Source organism: Muscardinus avellanarius (assembly GCF_963383645.1).
Source record: "Muscardinus avellanarius genome assembly, chromosome: 6".
Lineage (NCBI taxonomy): Eukaryota > Metazoa > Chordata > Mammalia > Rodentia > Gliridae > Muscardinus > Muscardinus avellanarius.
The window spans coordinates 130536436-130564338 of record NC_137791.1 but is presented as its reverse complement, the minus strand read 5'-3'; the positions used below and the strand labels follow the sequence as shown (position 1 = coordinate 130564338).

Genomic DNA, 27903 nt, shown 5'->3' with positions numbered 1-27903 from the left:
AATGACAGGCACATATATGGGAATTTAAAATTAATGTCTACAACAGTTCTTCTAATACCTAAGGAAAACAAACATATGAACAAATAAAGTGAAATGTATAGTGAAAAATATCATGCACGGGCTGCTGGGATCACACACAACCTGGGGTGACTTCACCCAGAGGGGAGTGGAGGAGAGGAAGAGATCAGACAAAGCTTTCTGCAGGAGGTGATGCCTGAGGCGCCAAGAAAACTGGAACTAAATGAATGAGAAAGTGAGTTGCTTTATTACAGACAAGGGAATTATGCACATACTAAGTAATAAGGTGGCTAGACTGCAAACATAAAGTATAAGACAGAGAATGGCAGAAAAATAGCTTGAAAGGTAAGCAAGGGCACCCCTAGGTAGCACACTAGGGTAGCACACTAGGGTATCTGGACTTTATTCCATATGTGGAGAAAGCCAACTGAAATTTTAATCATGGGATGACATAGACACATTTGTGTTTCAGAACCATCCTCAAGGCCTGGATACCTATTAGAAGTCTATAGCAAAAACACAGACTATAGACAGGAGGCCCCAGTGTAGAACAGATGTAGGATGGGAGGAAATCGAATAAAGACTTGAGGATAGAATCATAGGACATGGGAATGAGGTTAGAACTAGACTAGGATAATCCCTGAGTTTACAGATTGGGAAACTAGCTGCATAGTGGTTGGGCTACTTTAAGCACAGGTATGAGAGTAGGTCTAAGTGGAAGATAGATTATACAATGATTTTAGTACAAGGTGTGTGTGTGTGTGTGTGTGTGTGTGTGTGTGTCTATGTGTGTGTAACCAAAATGGAGGTATACACCAGCAAATGTTCAGGTAAGTTTTCCTGGAAGACCCTGCCTGATTTGTCTTTGAGTCCAATGAGGGAAAATCCTAGTATATCAAAAAGGCTATTAGCATGTATTTGTAGAACAGAAGTACAGAAGACTTAGTAAAGCTCAGGAGAAGGGCTAGAGCTCCAAATCTAGGTTTGGGGAGTTAGTGGTTTACTAAGTGAGATGGTTGATTGTATGTGTTGACTTCATAGGCTGAGGTCTGTTTTATCCAGAATACTGGTATGACATTATCTCTGGGTGTGTCTGAGAAAATGTCTCCAGAAAAGACTGTGATTTGAGTCAGTGTACTGAATAAGGATGATTCACCCTCACCAATGTAATAGATATTGACCAATTCATTAAGAGTCATATAGAATAAAATGGCAGTGGGAGGGAAATTTTTCTCCTCTTGAGCTAAGATATCCATTTTTTCCTCCCATTAGACATCAGAGACCTTCATGCCCTTGCATTCTAAGATATATACCAGTGGCCATTAGTTTCTTAGGCTTTCAGCCCTGGACCCAATATACCAACTTCCTTGATTCTTCAGCTTGAAGATAGCATGTCTTCAGACTTCTCAAACTCTATCACTACATGAGTTAATTATTATACTCTCCCTCTCTCTCTCTCTCTCTCTCTCTCTCTCTCTCTCTCTCTCTCTCCTTCTGTCTTTTTTTCTCTCTCTCCCTTTCTTTCTCCCTCTCTCTTTCTCCCTCTCTTTTTCCCACCCTATATATACAGATTCTCTAGAGTAATAGAACCAGAAGGGTATATTCTGGAGAACCCTAATACACTGAGAATGGTTAAAACTGAGTATAAATAAAACTCCCAGAAAAGAGAAAAGTTTCTAGAGAACAGGACCCTTGGGATAATCAACACATAAGAAATGAATAATACAGACAGATACAAGGAGACAGAGACTGGGGACATGTAGAGGTTGGAGGGGAACAAAGGCCAGAATGCAGGGACATCAAAAGGGCATGGAAATCCAAGTCCTAAGACATGCCCCGAGAAAGCTCTACAGGAGTGCTTTTGAGACTTGACAATTATGGGAGGAACAATTGTGGGAGGTGAGGAGGAGTGTCCTGGGGAGCATTATGGGCACTCGAGGTCAAAGGGGTGATGTACATGGCAGGAAAAACTCCCACATTGATGGAAATATTAATGAGTTGAAAATACAGGGGGATATGGGGTCATCTGCTCTATGAGATCCATAACAGGTGCACAGGAAGAAGACTGAAACACAGTAGAAAGATGGACCTGAGACAGGATGAGCAACACAGCTCCATCTGAGACTATGAGAAGACACTTGCTGACTTGATGAGCATGGAGATTCCTTTGTAAGTGCAGAGGATAGATACTGTGCCATGTACCACTTCTGACAGCTGGGGAAACCTCCTATGTCTCTAAATAGGAGAATAATAACATAACTACAGCATATCTAAGGGAATGCCTTATACTTGTGAAAAAATAACAAGCATGAAACTATATGATCATATGAAGAAAGGCATTATAAAGTAATACTAAATCAAAAAGTAGAGGAAGATAGATCCACGAGCTACAACTATCAGAAGAAACAATTTTTAGGAGAAACTTCAGAAAAAGTTCTAAAAAAAAAATATTAATCCCAACCATGATAGTGCAAGGGTGTTGAGATTTGTGGATGTTTATAGAATGTTGGTTTTTCATTTTCTACCATCTTATTGTATTAATTTAGAAATTTTTTAAATTAAAATATGATTTTATCAATAATAGTAGAGTTTTGCTATAGTCAATTCTTCTCCAATTTTAATTTAACCAAGAGCTGAATGCTCCAGCAACATTTTGCTCTGCTAGAAATATTTTCCCCCTCCATCCATTCACATATGATGAAACCATTCCTTCTGCCTCATGGCTGGCTTATTCTTTACTTTTTTTCTTTGCAGCCCTTCTAGCACATGGGAAACCGCCCCAAGTATAGACACACACTTTTAGAGATGTTCTTTTAGAGATGTTCCTTAGAGCTGAAGCCAACGCATAAGAAAGCTTCTGACTTCATCATAGGGCAGGTGGTGGAGGTAAGGGCTAATTGGGTTATGTGTGCATGTATACTTCTATCATCCTGTACTCCATTAAGATGTATGATTACAATGTACCAATAAAAAAATTTTTTAAATGCCCTCATGAAAAGTTTCAGAACATAGGCAAAATGCTGATAAATTCTCAACTAGATTGTTACACATGTAGACTCTACTCCATTTACCTATGGAGTCCTCTTTGCCTTCTGAAATCTCCTGAGCATAGGCTCTACCAGGTGCTTTACTAGCCACATTCTTGCCTTTTCAATTTTCTCTCACAAACCAGTTCCAAAGACTCACAATCCACATGGTCAGTCCTAGATATAGCCATGACCCCACTTCCCTGGTACTAATTTCTGTCTCAGACAACATTCTTACTGCTATAGTCCAAGGCAACTGATCATACAACTTAGAGAAAGGAAGATTTATTGCTCACAGTTTACTGGAGATTCCAGAGTTCAGCCTATGCCAAGCAGGGTCTGCAGAGTCCAAGGCATGGTGGGGGAAGAAGAGAGAGGTAGAGAGCAAAGATTCTGCTCTCACATCATGGAGGCAGAGAGAGAGAGAGAGAGAGAGATAGACAGACAGAGAGAGATAGAGAGACAGAGATATAGAGAGAGACAGAGAGAGAGGGAGAGAGAGAGAGGGAGAGAGAGGGAGAGAGAGAGAGAGAGAGAAAGGAGAGAAAGGAGAGAGAGAGAGAGAGAGAGAGAGAGAGAGAGAGAGAGAGAGAGAGAATTCAAAAATAAAAACACAGTGTCTAAGGCCACAGGCCAGGAACCCACTTTTTGCCTAAGTTACTACCCAGTAAAATTCAGTACAATACATTTAGCCAATAAAGGGATTAAACCCCTCATGGCAGCCGGGTATGGTGGCGCACGCTCATAATCCCCGTGCTTGGGAGGCTGAGACAGGAGGATCGCACAGGTTCAAAGCCAGCCTTAGTGAAGCTCTTCGCAACTTAGTGAAACCCTGTTTCCAAATAAAACATAAAATAGGTCTGGGAGTATAGTCCAGAGATAGAAAGCCTCTGGGTTCCACCCCCAGTACCACCAAAAAAAAAAAAAAAATTCATGGCTTAATTACATCAACTCTGAACATCAAGACATGAGCTCTTTGGGGGATATTTACATCTAACATCTAAGAATAACAAATAGTATCGGCAAACTATCCAGGGATCTAATAGAAGTATTGTTCCTGCTTACGTCATCCCCTAGCATGGTTCCCTGGCTCTCCCAAAGTCTCTAAAGGCAACCTGATTCATGCTTTGTCTGTCTAAATCACTCAGAGTAGATTCTGTTGTTTACAACAGATGTTGACAACTGCATTCAGTCGAGTATTTCCATCCTAGCATATGCCACATAGCATTTTGCTTTATTGTGAGATATTTTGAAATAGTAACTGGGTCTTTGCTCTGATACTCATGTTTGCCAATTTTTTTTTCCTTCCATTCCATTGAATGCAGTATCTGTCTTTGCCTATTGCTTTAAGAAAGTTTTGTGGAACAAAAAGAGTGTATCTTTTTAGGATTTCATTTTTAAAATCCTAGGTAACACAAAGTGTTGTGGCAAACACCTGCAATCACAGGAAGCCAGAGAAAATAGGATCACAGATTCAAAACAGACTCAGAAACTGAGAATCTCAGAAATCTAGCAAGACCCACTTCAAATTAAAAAAAAATTTTTAAAAGGTCTAGAGGTGGAACAAAATAAAGATGCCCAAGAGTGCCCCTGAGTTAAATTCCATGTAACACTCCCACATGCATGCACATCTATGGACACACACACACACACACACACACACACACACACACACATATATATATATATATATATATATATATATATATATATATATATATATATTCTAGGTTATGAGAGAAAATGGATAAAATTTAGAGCAAAGATAATTGATTAAAGAGAAAATAAAACAGGCAAAAAAAATTATACACCCTCCTGACAAAAATTCTCCAACTTAAAAAAATCATAGTGAGTCAGAAGGAAAGTGAGGTGTGAACAGATGTGGGGGTGTCTCATAAACAAGAGTTTGCTCTCTGGATGAATCCCAAGGAAACAACAAATCACAAGGCTGCCTTGTTGGATCTGAGAGAAGGTAGATCTATTCCTCTTTGCCTAAATTAGATGCAGTGTAACCATAAGGTCTCAGACAGGTATGGTTGTGGAGATGTCTCAAGAATCAGAGCTTAGACAACCCACTGATTTCCTCAGGCCTGCTCGGGTTGCTAGCTTCATAATGATGTCCAAGAGTGTCCCAGGAGAGAGGACAGAATTGCTGAGCCAAGGGGCTCTTACCTGTGGAAATGAACCTGTGGTTCCATGGCAACCTACTAAGTCTGAGGCCAGGATAGAGTAATGGAGGATGTCGTGGAATTTTGGTGAGGACAGATGCCAGTAAAGATTGAATGAACTAGCTTCTTTAAAGAGCCTCTAGAACATGTTCATGATCCTGGGGAGGGATGGGACAGACCACTCATGAATAAATGGAGCTTAAGGGGGAAATTATTAGTAAAAGCAAGGCTACTTCTTTCACTATTGAGTCTGTGCACTGAACATGACATGATAATTTGGGTAGGAAGATGGGAGTGAAGTTGGCCGGCTAAGTTGGAGGAGATGGCAAGATGAGACTTGCGTTCCACTCCTGATCTAACACCCTGACTTTACAAACCCATCAGTGGAGGCCAAGAGATGGGAAGTGAGTTGTTCCTAATCACCCAGCAAGTGAGAATTCAACACTTCTAACTTTCGGCCTGCACAGTCTCCCAAAAATTGTTTTTTGTCTTTTCTGAAAGTAGTGGGATGGACATGTTAAGCCCTAAGTGGTAATGAACCAAAGGACTGAAGTCAAATCAGTTCCTCAAAATGAAACTGTTGGCTGCACTTGTCTCAGTTTTGATAAAAAAAAAGTCTCCCAGGAAAGCTAAGTTCACAGTGCCCACATTTCATCCATCCAACCCCTTAGTTATGTCTGGGGTTATATAACCACGGCATCCTCAGTGGCTGGCTAAAGAGTTTGCATCTACAGAGCATACTGATATGGGCTTTGGTTCCTTCACAGACGGCCCAGGCTCTGCGGCCACCCCAATACCTTCAAACAGGTTTCATTCTTAGAGCAAGACTACCTGTGAGGATTTCTGTCCATGAGCCCAATGTGAACTCTTGATCTGAGTGACATGGGAATACTCTCATATCTAAAGGATTGCTCTGCTTAAGACTACTTTGGGTATACTAACTGAAACCCATCTTGGACCAGCTTAGGGAAACCCCTGGCTTCTTACAAAAGTGCCTGGTCTCATAGATAGAACTCAAGGACAGAAGTATAGCCAGGCATGGTCACATGCCTGTAATCCTAGTATTAAGAGACAAAAGGATCACAAGCTCAAGGCCTCAGCAACTTAGCAAGACCCTGTTTCAAAGTAAAAAATAATACTGGGGGTATAGCTCAGAGGTAGAATCCCTAGCACATAAAAAATATGAGGTGTGTTTAGACTCCAGGATATATTAGAATCAGATATTTAAATGCTATTAAAAACTGTCTAGTCAGATGTGGTGGCACACGCTTGGGATCCCCACACTTGGGAGGCTGAGACAGGAGGATCGCACAGGTTCAAAGTCAGCCTCAGCTACTTAGTGAGGCTCTCAGCAACTTAGTGAGATCCTTTTCCAAATAAAATATAAAATAGGTCTGGGAGTATAGCCTGGAGGTAGAAAGCCTCTGGATTCCACTCCCAGTACCACCAAAAAAAAAAACAAACAAACAAAACTATCATTTCTAAGCCACCAATTTATTCTTAAACTTAAAAATTCAGTAATCCTAGAAAAGAATTCACCCCTGAGGTGCCCAGTGTGGTGGAGAGGGTAAGTCCCAGTGAGATGTTCCTATCCCTGCTTTAAGGGTGGGGTGGAGGAAGCACGTACATAGATCCACCAGAAGTACTGAGCACTGATGGTAGTATTTATTAATACAGGGCTCAGTGCTAGGTTCTTGGAGAGAAGGGTAGAAAGGGAATTAAAGAATCAATTTTTCCCTCAAGGAGCCTCCCACTTTGGAAGGAAAAAAATGGCAAAATATGGTTTAAAAATGAGCCCAATGAGTCAGCTGCCCTCGCTCAGGGCTTCCATTAAGCACTTACACATGTGCTCTGTGGGCTCTGTACACCCTAGTACCAGCACCACGTTGGGCAGATACAATGGAATTCTGTCTTACATGGGACTTCGAGTCCGAAATTTGAAAGCAAGACCCAAAACGCCTATAGTAAATAAATCTGAACACTTGAATCTCACCCAAGAAAGCATGGCAGGACCACGTGACTCACGGGACCCGGGCTCCGGTTTCCATCTCTGACTAGGGTACCTGTCCACCTAGTAGACTGCCCAGGAAACCACCCACACTGTCTGCAACAGTTTCTTTGCTTCCTCCTCACTCTCTCTGTCTTCTACCAAGTGCTGTGTGGAGTTAAATCTATGGGATTGAATGCTTATGGGATGTGGCTCATTAACTAACAAATCGTGCAACCCTGAGCTGAAGAATCAGGACGTAAGCCTAGGGCTGTCGGAATGTTCAGTCCACAGTCACACCCCCCCTTATACTAGGCAGAATATGGAATCATTTCACCCCCAATTCCTAAGCCTTTGTGTGTATGGGGGGGGTAATTCAGGGGTATTTTATCTCAGAGCTATACCCCTAAGCCTATTTTATTTTTTTATTTTAATTTTTTTTGGTGGTACTGGGGGTGGAACCCAGAGACTTTCTACCTCCAAGCTATACTCCCAGCCCTATTTTTTATATTATATTTTATTTGGAAACAGGGGTCTCACTAAGTTGCGGAGAGCCTCACTAAGTAGCCTCACTAAGTAGCTGAGGCTGGCTTCGAACCTGTGTGATCCTCCTGTCTCAGCCTCCCAAGCGTGCGCCACCATGCCTGGCCTATTTTATTTTTTATTTGGAAATAGGGTCTTGCTAATTTGCTGACAGCCTTGCTAAGTTGCTGAGGCTGTCCTCAAATCTGTGATCCTCCTGTCTCAGCCTCTCAAGTACTGGAATTACAGGCATGCATCATTACTACACCTAGCTCCCCTAAGCTTTGTAAAGCAGGAAGTTCTCTGCTGCTCCTCCTTGGGATTCCCTGCCCCCACCCCAGAAGTCACACAGACTCATAGTTGGGTTGGGCTAGGCTGAACTGAGGGTCATTGGACAGGCAACAGGGGTGGCAGGCAGTGAGCCTAAGATAGCTGGGGGATGCTGTTCTTGGTCCTTGGTTGTATATGCTATACGAGCTTATCAAGGACTGTTTATAAATGGAGAGACCTTGCTGTTTTTAACAGATTAACATAATATATTGGCTTGGTGACCTGGTGGCCCATTTACATGAGCGATTAGTTTACACTTGACTTTTCTTCGTCAGTAGGCAGATAAAGAGGCCCCTGGGTTGAAGGGGAGTCAGCTGTCCTTGCTCGGTGCTTCCATTAAGCACTTACACATGTGCTCTGTGGGCTCTGTACACCTTAGAACCTAGCCCAGGCACACCCTCAGTCTCTCCTAAGGAGATAGGAAGCCTCTGGTCCAGCCTGCCTCTGCGTCCTCTTAGTGAACACCTCTCAGCACTGGCTCCTATCCCAACAACAGAGAGGACTTTTACTGTCAAGTAAAATTACCATTCGAATATTTAGGTCACAACCTCATTAGATAAGCCAAGGGAACCCCAGGGCAGGCCTGATTACATTTTCCTATTTGGTCTAGAAAAATCTTCCCCCAGGGAAATTAACACAATAGCCCTGATCTATGTCAACTACCCCCACTTTCTTGTTTGCATTTAACTTCAAAAGGAGTCTATGAGGTCTCTTCCTTGTGTGGGCGAGAAAAACAAGGCTCAGAGAGATGTGTCCAAATGGTGTGATTTCATGTGGTGGAACTGGAATTCAGACCCAGGTAATTCAGTGTCTGTGTCTGTTTCTGTCGCTAGAACAGAACACCAAGGGCAGGTGCTTTAGAAAGAACAGATGTTTATTTGCCAAGGGAAGTCCAAGAGCATGGTGCCAGTATCTCAACTTTGCCATCCGAATGCAGAAGGCAGAGGAGACAGAGAGGAATCATCCTCGCTATCAGAAAAACACCCTCAGCGGCTGTGATAATGACATGACAATCCATCCGCATGGGCGGAGACTTGGTGGCCTCATCATTGCTTTTATTTCTTGGTTCTTTGCTGGTAGTTTATAATTTTATTATTGTACATAGAATTGTAATTTATATAGTAATATAATTTTTATATTTTTTTGCTAAAATGGGGATGGAAACAGGGGCATTCTACCTCTGAGCTACACCCCCAGCCCTATTTTATTTTATATTTATTTTGAAACAGGGTCTCACTGAGTTGCAGAGGGCCTCACTATGTAGATGAGGCTGTCCGCAAACCATGATCCTGTCTCAGCCCCCCAAATGCTGAGATTACAAATGTGTGCCACCATGCCCAGCCTAATTTTTATACTTTTAAAATTTTATTTATTTATTTATTTATTTTTCAGTACTGGGGATGGAACCCAGTGGCATTGTACCTCTGAACTACACCCCTAGCCCTATTTTATTTTTGAAACAGGGTCTCATTGAGTTTCAAAAGGCCTCACTAAGTAGCTCAGGCTGTCCGTGAACCATGATCCTCCTGTCTCAGCCTCCCAAATGCTGGGATTACAAGCATGCACCACCACACCTGGCCTAAGTTTTATACTTTTATTGGTGCACTGCAATTATATATCATATTGAGGTCCAGTGTGGCCAAAGCACATATGCACACAGCACCCCCCGCCTTGTGCATTTCCCTCTGGTCCCATCCACTCCTCCCCTCCCCTGTTCATAATATTGAAGTTGGTATTGACAGCTTCATGAATGCACATAGGATTGCTTGAACTGTTTCCTTCATCAGGTCTCCCCTTTCTGCCCCTCACTTCCTTCCTCAGATTCTGGGTCCCGCCTCGTCATACCAGCACAATGACAATCTAGTTTCAACATACTTGGTGGAAAGCCAGTAAGAATTTAACCTGGGTTCAAACACCTGTGGCCAATCCCAGATCTACTAGCCTCTAGGAAAAAGAGGCACTTATTGCATTTAGCCCTTGCTAGAGGGGGCTGGCGGTGAAATTTTCAGCCATCAGTGAACATGAGAATCCATGGGTTGAAAGTGAAACCTCCCAGAGACCTAGACACCTGATCGGTACTTCTGCCCTGGAAGCTATGTTTTTCATAGTTCGCAGTACCAGTTTGGCTGTCGGTCATCCAGAGGTCTTTCTCAGTGGCAGGGGGTCTCCTCTCCCAGGAGCGAGGGTCTCCTCTCAGGTGAGAGAGGTCATCTGTCCAATTCCTTCTTCCCAGAGTCCTTGGCTCCCTGTAACTGCCTGTGTAGCAAATTCTTTCAGATGTCTACTCAATACTCACTCTCCCCTCTCTAGAACTTTGATGTGGTGCTGTGCCCAGGTACTTCACTGTATCAGGGTTCACTAGAGTAGCAGAACTCACAGGATGTATGGTAAAAGGGATATATGGTAAAAAGAGAACTTATTCAATCAGCTTACAGTCCAAAGCACTGCAGTCCCAACTGGCTGCTTGTATGTGGAGAGCCAGAAGAACCAATAGCTGGTGGAGGGGTCCAAGAGCTGGAGTCTCAGAATAGTAGTGCCTGAGAATGCAGTCCTGTTCCAAGATGGAGACCCAGGAAACTCTCAGGACAGCACTTCCCACATTCAGGGCAGGACTTCCCTTCAATCTGCCATTTAAGTAAACCAAGCATCTCGTCAACACACCCAAAGTCACACAATCTTCTGTCATGTATCTTCTGTGGGTTTCATAATCCAGTCAAATTGATGATCCAGATTACCCATCATATTCACAAAGGCTAAAATGCTACCCCTCCCAGGGGCCAAACTCTGACAGTCTAAACTAAATATCCTTAGCTCTAGCTGCTCCTGAGTTCCACGGAGTGCATGCATGAGTGCAAGAGGGCCCCAAGTGAAGCCGCATACATCCACCTGTAAGGATGAACTTACATGTCTGTGTAGACTTTGACAGGTCTCCACTTTGCTCTCAGCCAGGGTCAAGTCATTGGTCTAACCATTTCTCTCTCTGGCCTGTGATGCTTGCTGGATGAACATTTAACAAAATTCTGGTGAATGAAAAGGCTAAGAAATCTTCTGGGAGGTGGAGCTTTTAGGAATTATTTTCCTCTTTCTCTAAAAGAGATATTAGGATAAGATAAGGTCCCTTTTCCTTTTTCTGACCATTTGATTGTGTGATGTAAAGATGTGATACCTGGAGTTGTTGCAGCTATCTTGGGACCAAGAGGAAGGCAACTGAACAGCCACAAGCTGACAGTATCAGAGAAGAAAAAAATGAAAAGAATCCAGGAGCCAGGCGTGGTGGCACACGTTTGTAATCCCAGCATTTGAGAGGCTGAAATAGGAGGATCACAGTTCAAGGACAGCCTCAGCTACTTAGTGAGGCCCTCTGCAACTCAGTGAGACCCTGTTTCAAAATAAGGAATAAAAAATAGGGCTGGGGGTGTAGCTTGGAGATATAATGCCCTTGGGTTCCATCCCCAGTACCGCAAAAAAAAAAAAAAAAAAAAAAAACCTAGGGATTGAACCCGGGCCATTCTACCTCTGAGTGACACCCTGAACCTCTCCCTCATTTTTAATCTTTTTGTTTTGAAACAGGGTCTCACTAGATTGCTGAGAGGCTCCTTGTTAATTTGTTAAGGCTGGCTGCAAACCAGTGATCCTCATACCTCAACCTCCCATGTACTGGGATTACGGGCATGTGCCACCACACCTGGCAAAGAGTTGGCTTATTTAAATAACTCTGGAGTTACCTTGAGAATTCTGCTTGTGAGGAATTGTCCAGAGCAAAGTAATATAGTATGCCAACTCATTCCAGGCTTAAAATTACCTGGTGAGATAAGAAGGAAACTGAGACCCAGTGAAGCGAAGAAATGTGACCCACGTTGCATAGCTCACAAGTGGCAGGGCCAGAACACTAACCCCAATTGGTCACTCTCAAGATATTTCTTCTTTCTAAAGAACCATGTGGCTGCATTTCCCCGTGACTTGGGAAGCGCTATGTGTTCGTACATACACTGGAGCGCTTAACAATGCGAATTAAAGATATCCATCATTGTAATCCCTAACGGAGATAGCAGAAATATTAGCAAAGGCTGAAGTGAAAACAGTTCAAGTGAGGCCTAATTTTTTACAAGGCTAAGGAATGATTTACTTTATCACAGCAAAGAATTTTATTTGACAAATGCATACTTTATCATTTCTGGTCTGCTGAAAATGTAAGTTTACATTTTTCCCAGCCATAAAATTAAAATAATGTTGGCTCCAAAAACTTAAAAGAAATCCCTTTCTTGGTTCAAGTATTTTCCTGGAAATTTAAATGCTTATGATAGAGTCTGAAAAAGCACCAGGCCTTTCAGGCAGGACAGAGCCAGAGTCAGAGGGACAGGGTTCAAATCCAGGTCCTGCCTCTTGCTGACCCTGTGAGAATGAGAATTTCAGCTCACATTCGAGGTTGGCTGTGATTAAAAATGTGCACAGCCAGATGAGGTGCCTCACACTTGTAATCCCAGTTCTTGGGAGGTTGAGATAAGAGGATTGCACATTTGTGGACAGCCTTGGCAACTTAGCCCCTGTTTCAAAATATAAACAGAGCTTGGGGGGTGGCTCAGAGGGAGAATGGCCCTGGGTTCAATCCCCAGTAAAACACATACTCATACACACACACACACACACACACACACACACACACACGTACAATGTTCGTACTAACATGGAACCTGGCACTTAGGGAGCTGCTCAAAAAATCTTCTAGTTATCTGTCTTCTCTTATCTGTTTCCATCCTCAAATTTCAGGGGTGGGCCTTCACACCAAAGCAGGTCCCCTCCAGTTGGTTGTGGAAGTAGTACCTAGACAGCCTCCACATCTTGGTTTTCTCAGCCTTCTGGCAAGTTTTTACTGCATCATACCCACCCCTGACCCAAAACAAGGCAGCTGGCCAATCTGCTAGTGGGCCATCTGCCAACTTAGAAGACAAATTTGAGAAAGTCAGAGGGTTGGAAGAAGAACAAGGGGTGGAGCTAGAGAAGAAATGGTTAGTTTGGCTCAAGAGCCAGGGACTCTGGGAAGCTGGAAAGGTACAATCCTCCATGTTCAGTTAAGAAAGAGTGGATGCCAGGAGGATTTCCACAAATGATGGATTCCACAGATGGACAGCTAGTGGGAGAGGCACAAGACAGAGCCGCTGCTGGGATGGCCGAGCCATGAGCAGAGGGAGACCCATTGGCTCTCTAACAGGACAGTTACCCCAAACTGAACACAAATAACACCAAGGTGAGCAGACTAGAAAGGCCAAAACCCACATACTTGTTTGAAATTGTTATGCTTTGAGATAATCTCCCTCCATCCTATTGCACCTCATGAGGGCCCCAGGGCTATCACCATGGTTACTGTCTCCATCTTACAGATCTGCAAACTGAGGTGCAACACCTTCTCCATCAAAAAAATAGAAAAGGAGAGACACAGAGGGATGGATGTGGGTGGTGATTCCCAATCAGAATCCAGGGCCCTAAATCAGGGCTACAACCCCAGAATTGATTGGCTTTTTGAGCTTCTCAGGTGATTCAACCATCAAACAGGGCTGAGAACTACTGATATCACCCAACAAACTCACTGCAGGTAAAGAAATGGAGGTGGACATGGGTGCTTGGCCACTGAGCTGCTGTGTGATCTTGCCTAAGATCACACAAAGTTAGCTAGCCCCTCAGCCTCAGGCCTCCAGGAAAAAGTTCCTCCCAGCTCCACCCACCGGGGCCCTGAGTAGCCTGGGGTCAGCAGTACAGCACAGAGATGCTACAAGGGGAGGCTTGATGTATAAGCATGGAGGGCACAAGAGGGGTCAGAATTATAGTTAGATATAAAACATCCCCTAAAGAGAGCATTTATTAATGTTTGGAGCTGATGAAATTGAGTCACAGGGTTCTAATCCCAGCAGTGGATTAATCATGGATTTATCTGGATGTGGCTCAGGCTGGTAGGTGTAGCTGGAGGTAAGTCCCTGGGAGTGAAGCCTTGGAGATTACACATGGATCTTCCTCCCCCATCACTCTTTGGTTTCTGGCCTCCATGATGTGAGGAGCGCAGCCCACGTGCTCTCCCTCCTCCTGCTTCCTGCTGCCCCGAGATCTATGGTCCCCAGTCTCACGTGGACTGAACCTGAAACTATAAGAAAATAAATCTTCCCTCTAAGTTACATGATCAGGTCTTAATATTATAGCTGAAAGAATGCTAACTGGAACAGTCAGTGACTTCTTCCTGGGAGGATTTAGAAGGAGAGATAGATAAGGAAAACAAAGGCTCCTTACATGGGAGACGCTTATGTGCTGTGACTTTATACAATTTTAGTTAGAAGCAACTTTTTGGTGCATGGTACTGGGGGAGAGGGTTATACCTCTGAAATATGCCCTCAGCCCTGTATTATTTTTCATTTTAAAACAGGATCTCTAGGCCGGGTGTGGTGGCACACACTTGTAATCCCAGCATTTGGGAGGCTGAGACAAGAGGGTCACAGTTCCAAGACAGCCTCAGCTACTACTTAGTGATTGCAACTCAGTGAGACCTTATTTCAAAATAAAGAATAAAAAGTAGGACTGGGGTTGTAGCTTGAAGGTAGAATGTCCCTGGGTTCCATCACCAGTACTGAAAAAAAAAAAAAAATAGGGTCTTTGCTGCTGGGAGCCTTGCTAAGTTACTGAGGCTGGCCTCAAACCTGTGATCCTACTGTCTCTCAAATACTGGGATTACAGGCATGCACCATCACATCAACAAAAGCAATGAGTTTGAATAAAAGTTTTCTTAGGATATTTATTGTGCATAACACACACACACACACACACACACACACACACACACACACACAATTTGATGTCATTGAAATACATTAGGAAGGACACAGAAGCACAGAAAAGTTCCCCTTGGGTGAGAATCCTCACTACCATTCCAAGGCTACATCTACCTTTTTTTTTATTATGGATGGAGGTCAGTCCTTACTACTGCAGGGCAGGAGATGGACAGGTCAGTATATCTGCTGCATCTCCATGAGGTATTTACCATTTCTAGAATTGCTGTAGAAGCATTGAAATTTATTCTATTGTGAGCTACAAGATCACTGGATGTGGACGCTTCCATTTGCAATTACCAAAATAAATTAAGACAGTATATCTGATGGACAGTTTGGCAAAGCTTAAGAAAATAGTTAATGCATTCAAAATACTCTTTGATCGGAGCCTGCCGAGGGGTTAGACCAGGGCTGGGGCCAGGGAGGCCATCATCAGAGCCTTCGGTGCTGGGGCCTCCAAGGCCAGGATCTGAGCCTGCTGAGGAGTTAGGCTGGTGCCGGGGCCAGCAAGGCCAGGATCGGAGCTCACTGTGAGGCAAGGCCAGTGCTGGGGCCTCCAAGGCCGGGATCAGAGCCTGCTGAGGGATTAGGCCAATGCCGGGGCCAACAGCCGGCATCAGAGCCTGACAGGAGGCAAGGCCACTACTGGGGCCTCCGAGGCTGGGATTGGAGCCTGCCAAGGGGTTAGGCCAGTGCTGGGGCCGGCGAGGCAGGGATCAGAGCCTGCCGTGAGGCTAGGCTGGTGCTGGGGCCTCCGAGGCCGGGATCAGAGCCAGCCGAGGGGTTAGGCTGGTGCCGGGGCCAATGGCTGGCATCGGAGCCTGCCGTGAGGCAAGGCCGCTACTGGGGCCTCCGAGGCCGGGATCGGAGCCAGATGAGGGGTTAGGCTGGTGTCGGGACCAGCGAGACCAGAATCGGGGCCTCCCATGAGGCAAGGCCGCTGCTTGAGCTAGTGAGGTCTGGATCAGTCCACTGGGTAGCCAAGCCACTACTGGGGCCGTCAAGAGTGGGATCGGTACTTGCAACACGGCATGCACAGAGAAATATCACAGAAAATAAAAATCAGATGCTTCCCCTAATCAGCAATAACTAGGAGGAAAGGGCAAACAGGAAGAGGTCGAGCTATAGAAAGGGCCCTATAGTGAAGCAACTAAGGTGACCAATCAGAGGGTATGGAATAGAGGAGGATGGAGCCTCTTTAAAACGCAGGAGGTACATAAACAAATGTATCAAAGTAAATCACCAAACAAGAATGGGATGGAGGGAGGGGGAGGGAATGGGATGGGGGCTGGATGAGGGCTAATTGGATGATGTATGCTTGTATATCCTCTCAAGTCTTGTACTCCAATGTGATGTATGACTACAATGCACCAATTAAAAAAAAATACTCTTTGAACCAGTCATTCCACTTCCAAGAATATAGCCCAAGGGTAAATATATAAAGGTAAATATATATATAAAAATATACATAAGATGATCAACAAAGCATAATTTATAATGGTAGTAGAAATGTGGAAAAACTATTCATAGATAGAAGATGAAATAAATTATCATATAACTGTACTATTAAAATCATAAAGTCATTAACATTATAATATCATAATGAGAAAGGCAAATTTCAAATTGTTAGTTAAAGTAACACAACATATTTAAGTATAGCTCCTGGTTAATTTATTCCCACATACATGTCGAGAAGTTGGCTTTGCACCAAAATCTGAACAATAATGAGCAGAGGAGGGGATTATTTTAATTTCTTCCTTCTGTATTACCTTACAATGTTTGTATAATCAGAACAAATGATAGGATTACTTTCACCCAAAGATTAACATTTTTAAGAGAGTCTCAAGCAATAAGAAATTCAAATCTGATTTTATAGAAATTGCAAACATTCATTGTATTTGTGGGCTTCTTTGTAAATACATACTTATTATCTAACTTCTTTCTATATTCAGCCATGACAAGAATCTGTTCCTTCACTTAAAACTGTTACGTTTTGGATCTAGAATGTCCCCAGGAAAAGCTCGTGTATCAGCAATGCAAAAATGTTCAGAGGTGAAAGAATTGAAGGGATGCTCTCATCTCCTTTGTGGATAAACCCATTGGTGGATTAATAGCTTGAATAGACTTACTGGGTGATAGGCAGGTGGGTGGGGCATGGCTGGAGGAAGTGGGTCCCTGGGAATGTAGCCTCGGGGACTATGTCTGTCTCTCTTCCCTTCCCCTTGCTCTTTGCCACCCATTTGCCATGAGCTCAGCCTTCCACCACACCACACCACACCACACCACACCAAACCACGCCACGCCACGCCACGCCACGCCACACCACACCATACCACACTACACCACGCCACGCCACGCCACGCCACACCACACCATACCACACTACACCACACCACACCACACCACACCACACCACACCACGCCATCATGATGTTCTTGCCTTCGAGGCAGCTGCCCATGGACTGGACTTTTGAAACTGTGAGCCAAATAAACCTTTCCTCCTCTGAGTCTTTCTCATCAGATATTTTGATCATAGCAACTAAAAGTTAACTGTTGAAGGCACCTGTTATGAACTGGGCACAGAGACACTAAGGAGTGAGGTCAAGACGTCACTCTCCTGAGCCGAACAGGCTGGGTCTGCATCCCTGCCCATCACTCATCAGCTCCACACCTCAAATGCTCATCAAACCGTCCTGAGTCTCCGTCTCCTCATCTGTCAGAGATCATAGCAGCACCTACTGTATTACTTGACTATTGCTATGAAGCAAATTTACCCCAAAGCTTAGGAGCTTAAATTTATGATTTATTTTGTCCTCTATTTTTTGTGGGTCAGGAATTCAGGGGCAGCTCAGCTGAGTGCATCTTACTCAGGGCCTGATGGGAACTGGTGTGGTGGTTCCTAGCTGATTGTACACAAAACTGGAAGTTGGTGCTGACCGTTGATGGGTATCTTCTTCACATGTCCTATGGGTACTGGCATGTTCTCATCACACGGTGTCTAGCTTCTCCCACCAGGAGCAAGTTAAAGGATCACAGTGGAAATCACATCATTTCTGCAGTGTTCTATGAGCTACAGTTCTCATTTAATGAGGGCATAGCACGCAGGTGTAAAGAACCAGAGGTGAGGACCACTGGGGCCATCCAGAAGGCTGACTACCACATCCATCAACAGAGAAAGTGTTTACAAGGTGCTCAGGATATCTGCATTGCACCCATAGTGAGCTTGAGTAAGGATGATGCCCTCAACAAATGGGCCCTGAGCCCTGCTCTGGTCCAACCCTCTGGTTTTTCAATGACCAAACTGGGCTGGAGAAGTTAAATGATCTAATTATGCAAGCAGTCATTTTTCTGTTTTTTTGTTTGGTTGGTTTTGTACTGGGATTTGAACTCATAACCTCATGTATGCTAGGCAAATACTCTTACCATTGAGTTATAGCATCATACCTGGGACCTGACCTGAGCACCATGATTTTACTCTCTGAAAATTAAAAGGTTGCAAATTAAATGAGGAGAAAGACCAGTAGAAGAGTGGAAGGGGTTTGGGGGATGGAGGTGATGAGGGGGAGAAACGAGGTTTTAAAAAAGGAAAAAGTTCAAATAAGGTTATACCCATACATGAAGGTATCACTACCAATCCTACTAACATACATGAGGAGAAGGAGGTGGGGATGGGATGGAATATAGAGGGAAATACACCAAGTGATGTGGGCACATATGATTGTAACCCTTAGAATCTTACTATGATATATAATTATAATGCACCAATAAAATTATAAAAATTAGAAAAAAGGTTGACAAATATTTATCTCTCACCGGATCCATCAGCTTTACATCAGAGACTAAGGCACAGAATCACAGGCTGAGTCTAGCCCACCCATGGGGCCACCATTGCCATCACGGGTGTAGATTTATGTCCTGTCCTCCAGGGCAGTGAAATGCTGTTCTAAATAAACAGGAAGACAACGTTCTAAAAGAAGAAACAACTTGAGTAGCAAACATGTTTTCTAAGTGATGTGAAGGTCCTATGGACTATGAGTGCCCCTATCCACAGGTAGGCTATAGTTTGGCCAACAGAACTTTAAGAATTGGGCTAGATGGATGCCGGGCGTGGTGGCGCACACTTGTAATCTCAGCGTTAGGGAGGCAGAGATGGGAAGATCTCAGTTCTGGCAGACAGCCTCGGCTACTACTTAGTGAGACCCTTTGAAACTCAGACCCTGTTCCAAACATAAAAAGAACTAAAGAATAGGGCTGGGGGTGTAGCCCGGAGGTAGAATGCCCCTGGGTTCCATACTCAGTATTAGAAAAATAATAATTGGGCTAGATGGAGCACATGCCCCCCAACTTATTAACAGTTACCACCACTCCCTAGAGTCCTTCTCTCTTAACTGCTAGAAATTCATTTGTTTACCTGTGTAACCCCTGAAAGTATATGAGTTTATACTGCAACATGATACAGTGCCTAATAAAGTAATCTCTTTCACCTTTTGGAAGCAAAGGTTTGCAAGGTTCTATCTTAGGCTGGATTGAAATCTTCATAACTTCTTCCTACCCGTCCTATTTCTAAGGTACCATAGATTTATCATGCCCTATAGCACAGATATAACTCTCCTAAAGCACACTGTCTTACCTATTTGGACTGCACTTGGGAGTCTGGGACCATCTCTTTCCCGTATTAGTTAAGCATAATGTCTTCCTTCAAGTAAGCAAACAACCCAGTACATAATAGATGCTTGTGCAAGAAGTAAAGAAAATCAAATAAACATAAGCCCAAGTACTCAAAAGAATTTGACATATGTCAAGGCATGGCTTGATCCAGGACTCAGACACAGAGACAGGGACCCAGACCACCACATACCGTTGGTCCCTTGGCATCAGCCCTGGCCCTCATGGTCTCAAGGTGGCTGCCAGCATCGCTTATAGCTACATCCTTTCTCACCCTAGTCCAGTGAGTAGTCTTCTGGAAACTTCTGGGATGTGTTCTTTTTTCTTCTTTCAGAAACCTCAGCAAATATCCCCTCTAGTTTCATTATATCCGATACATTTATCAGCTCATTTCCAAGCCAACCACTGAATGTGGAGGATTTATACTTCAACGTGTTTAAATCAGGGAGGACTCACTTCTAGCGATCTCAACAGCTGAAAGTGGAGGAGGGATCCATTGGAAAATGAGGAAACTGGTGCTGGGAGAAGTGGTGACGCGGCTGCTGGGAGGTGACAGGCAGATGTCTACCCTAATGCCCAACAGGTCTGTGTTTCAGCTTCCTTTCAATCTGCAACCATTCAGGGCGCCCAGCATTACAGCGATCGCTAGCATGGGTTATGGCCTGAAGGTTTGTATTTTTAAACGGCACACACGTGATTATGCCCCATCACATTGTCCCAGTGACCAGCCTTCTCCTGGAATAATAAAGCAGTCACAGGAGTCCTTTGGGCCACTCCAAAAACCACTCCGGAGCGGTTTGCCGCACATAATAGAGGGTGCACTTGAAAGGCATTGTCCAATGACCAGTTCGGGTTGAAGACTTTTGTGTTTTTCAAAAGCTCAATAAGCAGCAGACGTGACCACAATGTGTATGAAACTTTATAGCATGCATCTTCAGGAGACGAAGTGCCTAAAACTAGATGGGGAGACTTGTAATTTTTTAAATTAAAAACTGTAGACAGGAGAGGTAACAGTCAAAGTAAAATAAGCATGAATCCTACGTTTTTGTTTCAAAAATAAAACCCGAGGTATGGAGAAAATTGTAATATGAAATTCGGAAGTCTGGTTTTGCCATATGCAGCCTGCATGTTCACTGAGTCTGCTTTTCTCAGTCCAAAGGCTCTCAGTGACTGGTCATGCTGAGCTGAGAGACACTTAAAACCGATGAGACCCAAGGCAGGGAGTGGGGAGCCCAGGGGTCACCACCAGCTCCTTTGCTGTGGGTCCAGGCAGGTGGTATAAGAGATGATGGCCCAGCACAGGCTCATCAACAATTCTCAGTGGAACCATAAACCCAGACCTGTCAACACCCAGGAAAGGTGTCAGAGGAATGTACAACTGGAAAGCAGCCCCAAAGTGGAACCAACTTACTCCATTCTATCTCAAAGTGTGTTTGATGTGGCTCTTGGCTCTACCCCTTCCTCAAGGAAGGACCTGGATATATACTTACTTCCTCTCAGTCAGTCCCTTCTCTGCAAGGGGCCAGATTCTTCTTTCATAGGTTGGTGTGAAAACAAAACTATACCCGTGACAAAGCCTAGAAATATTCAGAACAGAGCAAGCCTACAAAGGCCATTCTCTATCCAGCCTCCTGTGCAGTCCTTCATGGTGCTCTAACTTTATAAATACATAGCTGGAGAACGTCACTTTCACCACAGACCCACGCACTCAGCTGGTACAATCATGTGTATGTGTAAAGTCGTACTTTATAGTAACTACAGTCATTGTAATGGGTAGGGGTGGGGCTTTTGAAAGTCCTCACATAGATAAAAGCAACACAAGATGGTTAAAAGGAGCTTGGCCTTACGCCTTACTAAATGTAAAACTGTGGGCAAGTTTAGTTCAACAGTGGGCTTCAATCGACCACAGCATTTAAAATAGCAGCAGCAGCAACAACAAACATCTCTCTTCCAAGACTGTAAAGTCCTTGAGAGTTGAGATCTTGCTTATTCAACTTTATATTACCCTACAGGCCCCAGCCTGGGTGCACTGAGATGTTGAAAGGAAGAATAAACTGAACTAGTGTGAAGGGTTATCACCTTGAAAGGTTTAAAAGGGCAGATTAATATAAAAGATGCAGAAATAAAAATAAAGAAGTTGAACCCCTACCTAATGAGCACAGTCAAAATTTTTTAATCTATTTCAAATTTTTTAAAATAATTCAATTTCTTGGCCTAGAGAGAGACGATCTATATCAGGTCCATGGCCTCTGGCAGCTATTTTAATCTCCCCACCCTTCAGTTTCCCTAGGCACACAAGGATGTGAATAAGTTTTCTAAGAACCCTTTCAGCTCTAAAATTAGGTGTCTTCGACTTCTGCACACACCTGTGGCAAATTTCCCATGAGAAAAGCAGCCCGCAAGGCCTCCAAGGGTCAGAGGGGGGCCCCGAGCCGATCCTCAATGAGCTCCTGCCTCTTAAAGCAATAAAGGATGGGGACACAAGTAGCTGTGACTCAGGCAGGAAGGCGTGGCCCATTTGAGAGGCAGTGAGTGGGACACAGCGGCTTTATACAGGGGCAGCATTCATTCCTGTTTCAATGCCAGGCCCTGTGCCTTAGCACAGAAACACAACACTGCTATGACCAAGGCAGAGACCTCTGCCTTCACGGTGCTCAGCATCTGGTGGCAGGAGGAAGGACCCCAGGCAGAAGGAAACAAGTCCACAGCTCTATCCACACCAAAGTACGAACAGCGTGAGAACAAACAGAAAGGTAGCATACCGCTAATACAGAGTCCCTGAAACGCTGGGCCATGGGAGCGGGACTTGAACTGGTCCACCAACATGACTTGATGACTCTAAGTGATTGTATGGTACACTGCACAAGACTGTCAACTGTGTATTCAATTGCACATCTGTAATGAAAAGATGGCTAAAAAAATCCACTCAAAAGAGTAATTTAAATAAATTTATTTGTGAGAGAAAAACATCTGAACATCAGGTACAGTGTGATCCACAATGATCTAACAGGGTATCATAACTCATTCTGGGAGTATTTTATGTAGTTTGTAGGAAAAAAAATTCCACGCAGAGCATCAGCTGAATATTTATTAAAATTCATAAAGCCATCTAAGCTAAGTATAATACATAATGACCATGATACAGTAATAAAAATACAATATCAAATACTCACTACTTTGTGAGTTACAAACTACAATATAAACAATTTAGGCCTCTTTTTTAAAAATGAAAAAATATTTCTATTACAGCCTTATTTCAAGCATTTTCAGTTAGGTACAGCTTTGTATATTTTCACTTAAAACAGACAGCAAAAGAATGCCTTCTTAAATAACTGTAGGTAAAATATATAACTTGTTTCAATATTTGTACTCTGAAGTATACTCTGACATAAGTGAGATCAGATAAGAGAAAGAAACTGCTGTGGCAAAATCCTGGCTGATGATCAAGACTTGGAGTGTTTTCCTATTTGGTTAAAAAAATTTACATTGGGGAGAAAAGAAGTGAGGATGTAAAGAACTAACATCATTGTTTTCAATGAAGCAGTCTAATTCCACAGGACGGGCTTTCCATTTTGATCTCAAAGTGTGTGGTCCCGAAGCTGAATTCTTTCCAGTTGGAGGAGCTGCCTGCGGCCTGGGGCAGCTCTTAATGACCAAGTGAACGGAGGAAAGTGTGAACTGAACTAGAGATGGTCACTGATAAAGCAAGCTCCTAGCTGGCGTGGCCAGAACGATCAACAGAAGTACACCACTCACTGAACGATACACATCGAGCTCCTAGGCGGGTTAGCGGTTCTTGACATGGGCTCCTGGTTGTAGTTTACAATGTCTGCCTTCACCACCCTCTGCCATAAGAAAAGAGAGTTATTATCAGGACATCAGAAAGAATTCTTTACAGTGTATTTTCATTTTCTGAACTTTCATGAACCCCTAATGATAAACATCACAGAAGAAGCAGGAGCTGATATTAAAAGAATCAACCGAAACTAATGAGGAGTTTATATTATGAATTTTCTTGTTTGCCTTTTATTTTTTAAAAGAGCAATAGCTACTTCCATGGTTTATCATAAGTCTCACAAAAAATTGAAAATCAATGTGAAAAATTATATCCTGATTATAATTTAAAGCAAAATAGTTAAAATTAAATCTTGTACCGATACTTAATTCATAGGTAATACCTCATCAGTCTGAATTAAAGACTTTTACTAACTTATTGATACTCGCATAAGTGATAAAGTCATTTATCACTTCTTGGAATGTTTGTGAAAGCATGCAAGTTAGTGAGAGAAGGTGTGCTTGAGAACACTCACATACAAGGCAGAAATATTTTAAGCACACCAATTTTTAAAACTTTTCTAGTTTTTAAAACTTTCCTCCCAAATCCTTAGTTTACTTTCAAACCTTGTCATTGGGCTATGAGTAATGACTAACAAAACACAGTATATTGAGGAATTTAAAAAATTACCTCATGTTCGTGTTTCTAAAATAATTTAATCCAAAAGATACTTTTTAACTCGTCTCTTTCCCACTAACCCATAGTTAAAGGATTATCTGAAACAATTAATTTAGCAAAATTTCTTAATATTCATCTCCAATTAAGTTAAAACAAATATTTTACTGTTTTCAAGTCTTTTGCTAAGTCTGCATACTCAAGCACACAAAGAAGGGCAATTCAAGGCGATTTTAAAAAATATTCTCTCAATTACCAGGCTATTTCAGGAAAAATGGAAAGAAATGAATAATGAAATAACTGCCTCAGTTCTCCACCTCACTGCACATGTAATAAACATAACCATAAAGACAAATATGCCTGAAAGTAACTGAAACATTATTTTAATTTGCTCCCGATTCCTTGTTTAATTTCTAAGTCTCCTGGCAAATAACCAATTTTTCAAAGTTCTAAAACAGGAGTTATGTGATATTAATTATTTATAAAAACCTGCAATAACCATCTGAACTTCCCTCTTCTTAAGGAATAAAACAAGATAGCATTCAGCGGCCCTCCCCCTCCCCAACTGCAATCATGTATCCATGAATACCTGCACTACTGCACTGAACAGATTCTACTCTGAGAAGAGCTGGAAGGCTGATTCTCTTCTTCCGGGTACTTCACTATCTCTGCCCTGACAATATGCTGTCAATTCCGCACAACACAAACAAGATGAAGGAGAAAGAAAAAAAAAAAAAAAAGGAGAGACAAAATGGAAAGTATGTTCAATGACGAAAGTAGAACACTAAAGTAGAAAAAGAAAATTAACATATAAGTTTAAACATGTCACGAGAGAAACAGCAGAATGCATGCACACAAAAGAGAAAAAACAGTAACCGAGACCCAGTAAACATTATTCTTTACAATTAAGCAAATATGTCTATTGAACTTCACAGCCATGTTAAAAATTCTGTTGCCTACATCACATTTACACATAACATATATAATGCCCACTATTTCAGCTGACTGAAACAATTGCAGGCTAAAGTGCAGTAAAAGTATTAATTCCATTTCCTTTGACAAACATTACTACGGATCTGCTACGTGCCAAGCTCTCTTTACTGGGAATGTGTGGTAAGTACACAGCTCTATTCAGAAGCTGCTGTGGACCTAGTGGGAAAATAGAAACATGCACACAACTAACTATCACACTCTTGAATGCTTTACAAGTGCGCTTACGCTGCAAGAACACAAGGAGTAATTAGTTATCTTTGAAGGTAGGGAAAGGAATGAAGAAATCAAAAGCAATTTTTATATTTAACAATACTTGTTACTGGTCCAAGATTTCCTTTCAATGTTACTCCTCTATTCTTCTCAATCTCAAATTTCAAATTTCCATAAATAAATAAAGTTCAAACTGTAGTTGTGGGTTATCCAAAAAATTGTGAAATGTAGTATTTAATTACAATGACTTTTGCTTTTAAATATCTAAGCGTTTTGATAATTAAAAAAACTACATTTTAATGTTTTTAACTGCTACATACCTTAAGATGAAAAGACGACATAGAACAAGAATGAATGACAGAGATATAACACACTCCCCAATTATTTTAGGTATGAAACCACTCTCTTTCCATATGATTGCAAATATCTCATTTCAGAAAAGCCATCCTTCAAAATTGCAACTGTTTGTTCATTAACACAACAGAGAAGCACCCTAATATGAGCTTCTACTTGTGAAGACATTTGTAAATAAAGATTTAATAAGCACAGGAGAGTAAAGAAATAGGACGCTAAGGTGCATGGATGTGCTAGCTCAGGTGGGATCTGTTTAAGTTCTCTAGGAGCAGTGCTAACTTGTGGACAAGACTCATGAATCACCAGGCACTCAGCCTGATGTTATCAACAGCAGCATCGCTGACCATCAGATGAGGATCAGAGGGCATATCAGTGAATGTTGAACACCATTACCTGGTCCCCTAAACCTAATTACTTCATGCCAAACTATGGGTCACAAAGAAGAAAGGATTCTCATAATCAATGTGCAAGCCCTTAATCCACAAAAAGGTTGGTTTAAACCCTCTCCTTTAAACACAACCAAGTTACCAAAAATGTCTTATGCTCAAGACATTTTGGCCAAAGCAGTGACTAACATAAATTACTTGGGTTTTTATCATTTATTTTATCAAATTATTGAAGAACCTCTTTCTTGGAGGTCTTTATTGTCTGGGAGGGGGGAGATTTATATATTTCCAAACTGGAAGCCATAATGAAGGCTCTACAGATTCAAAACTTTGCTTTTCATAAGTAGAAAAATATAATTTCCATGCCATAAACTTCATGGTAGGTGGTTTCACAGTACCTGGTTTGTTTACAAGCCATTTATTGATTTTTTTTCAGAGAAAATATGACCTACAAAATATCAACCTTTATTTTTGGAGCCAGAAAGCACATTTTAATTATTCTCAGCTACCAACCAATGGAGTGAAAATAATTAAGTGGCACTGAAAGAAAAGGTCCCCTGTGAGTGAGTGCCAGCTTAACTCTGATCTTGTCAAAGAGCATTTGCAAGGGGATACAGAAAACAGAAGTGGAAGAGATCAAGAGCATATGCAAGAAAGCAACCTAGGTGTGGAGATTAAACCTAGGAAGACAGTAAAGTAAATTCAGTCAAAGGTGCAATTGTGTTTTAATCTATTTTAGATCAGCATTTGCCTTTGCCAAACTCACAGTTTCTCTTGCCCAGGATATGGAGTAAACACACCATGAAGAATAAAACACTTGTTACTATCATACCCACATTTAGGTAAATAATGTGTGATCTCTTTTTTTTAGATGTGTAAAAGTCTAGCATAGAAAACAGATATATAAACTATTAAAGAATATTTTTGATTGAAATACATTGGAAGTATAACAAGATGATTATAGATTTCCCCATATGAAGCAGGGATACAACATGTTAAAAGAGCATAGTACTTTGTACATAGTACGAGCTAAAACAAAAAGCTCTTTTCCTTCCATACAATTGGTCATTATATGCTGCCAGTAATACTCATCACTTGGAGTAAGTTATTTCACTTCTTCATTTTACAAACTCTTAATCTACACAATACAGCGTTTAGCTACGTGGTGTCCAAGGTCCCAACTGGACTTGAAATTGTATAAAAAATAAATTTAAAAAATAAACAGAAAAAAGCAAAAAGCAAAAACCAGACATGAGCTGAAAATCTATTAAGCAATGTACAGTGCCTGAGGGTCAAAGAAGTATGCATGAAATTAATAAATATGTACTTTAAGAAAGGTGACACAGAGAGAGAAAAAGGAATTCCATCACCACCTTCAAAAACACATGGGAGAAAATGATAAAAGATTAACATATGAAAAAGGAGACCTAAGTTCCTGAAGTGCTCCCTTATGGTGGTCAATATTCGAATAAAGCCCTGAAGCAGGGAGAGGCCTTCGCGTGTTGTAGCTACTCTGAGAGTCCACTACAACGCGAAGTGCACTCACTGCACTCCAGGCCCTGCCAGGCACTCTCACGAACACGAGGAGAGTAATTTGAGGAAACAACAAAGAATATCTATTTTAAAAAGTTTGGTGAATATCTTAGATAAAACAGAAAGTTTTGTTTCTAAGAAACTAGTGCATACCAAATTCAAACCAATCATAAAATCATAATTTATTAAGTGATAAGTAAATGTCAGGGGTGAAAAATGGATCCAGAACTCTTAACACAAATACATGTGGTGGAACCGCCTTGAAATTCAAACTGGAAGAAACAAGATGGAGGCCTACGAACTTTCTTCACAGCTTATCAAATGCATTTTTTTTTTTGTACTGAAGGTTTAACCCAGCAGCATTCTACCTCCAAGCGACACCCCCAGCCTCATTTTATCCTTTATTTTCAAATAGGATTTCAATAAGTTGCTGAGGACTTTGCTAAATTGCT

General features: G+C 42.2%; 1 protein-coding gene across 2 annotated transcripts in view; it reads right to left on the bottom strand.

The window, feature by feature from the left end:
* Positions 1-23277: 23277 nt before the first annotated feature.
* Positions 23278-27903, bottom strand: part of RAB28 (RAB28, member RAS oncogene family) — a gene marked incomplete at both ends in the record, with an annotated part of 100481 nt that continues 95855 nt past the window's right edge. The window contains one exon of one of the 2 annotated variants that reach the window (XM_080697970.1): positions 23278-23370. In XM_080697970.1, the coding sequence (XP_080554096.1) occupies positions 23278-23370 (93 nt within the window). Of the gene's footprint in view, positions 23371-24569; positions 24660-27903 lie in introns of those variants that run through there. The other variant, XM_080697971.1, reaches the window with a different exon arrangement.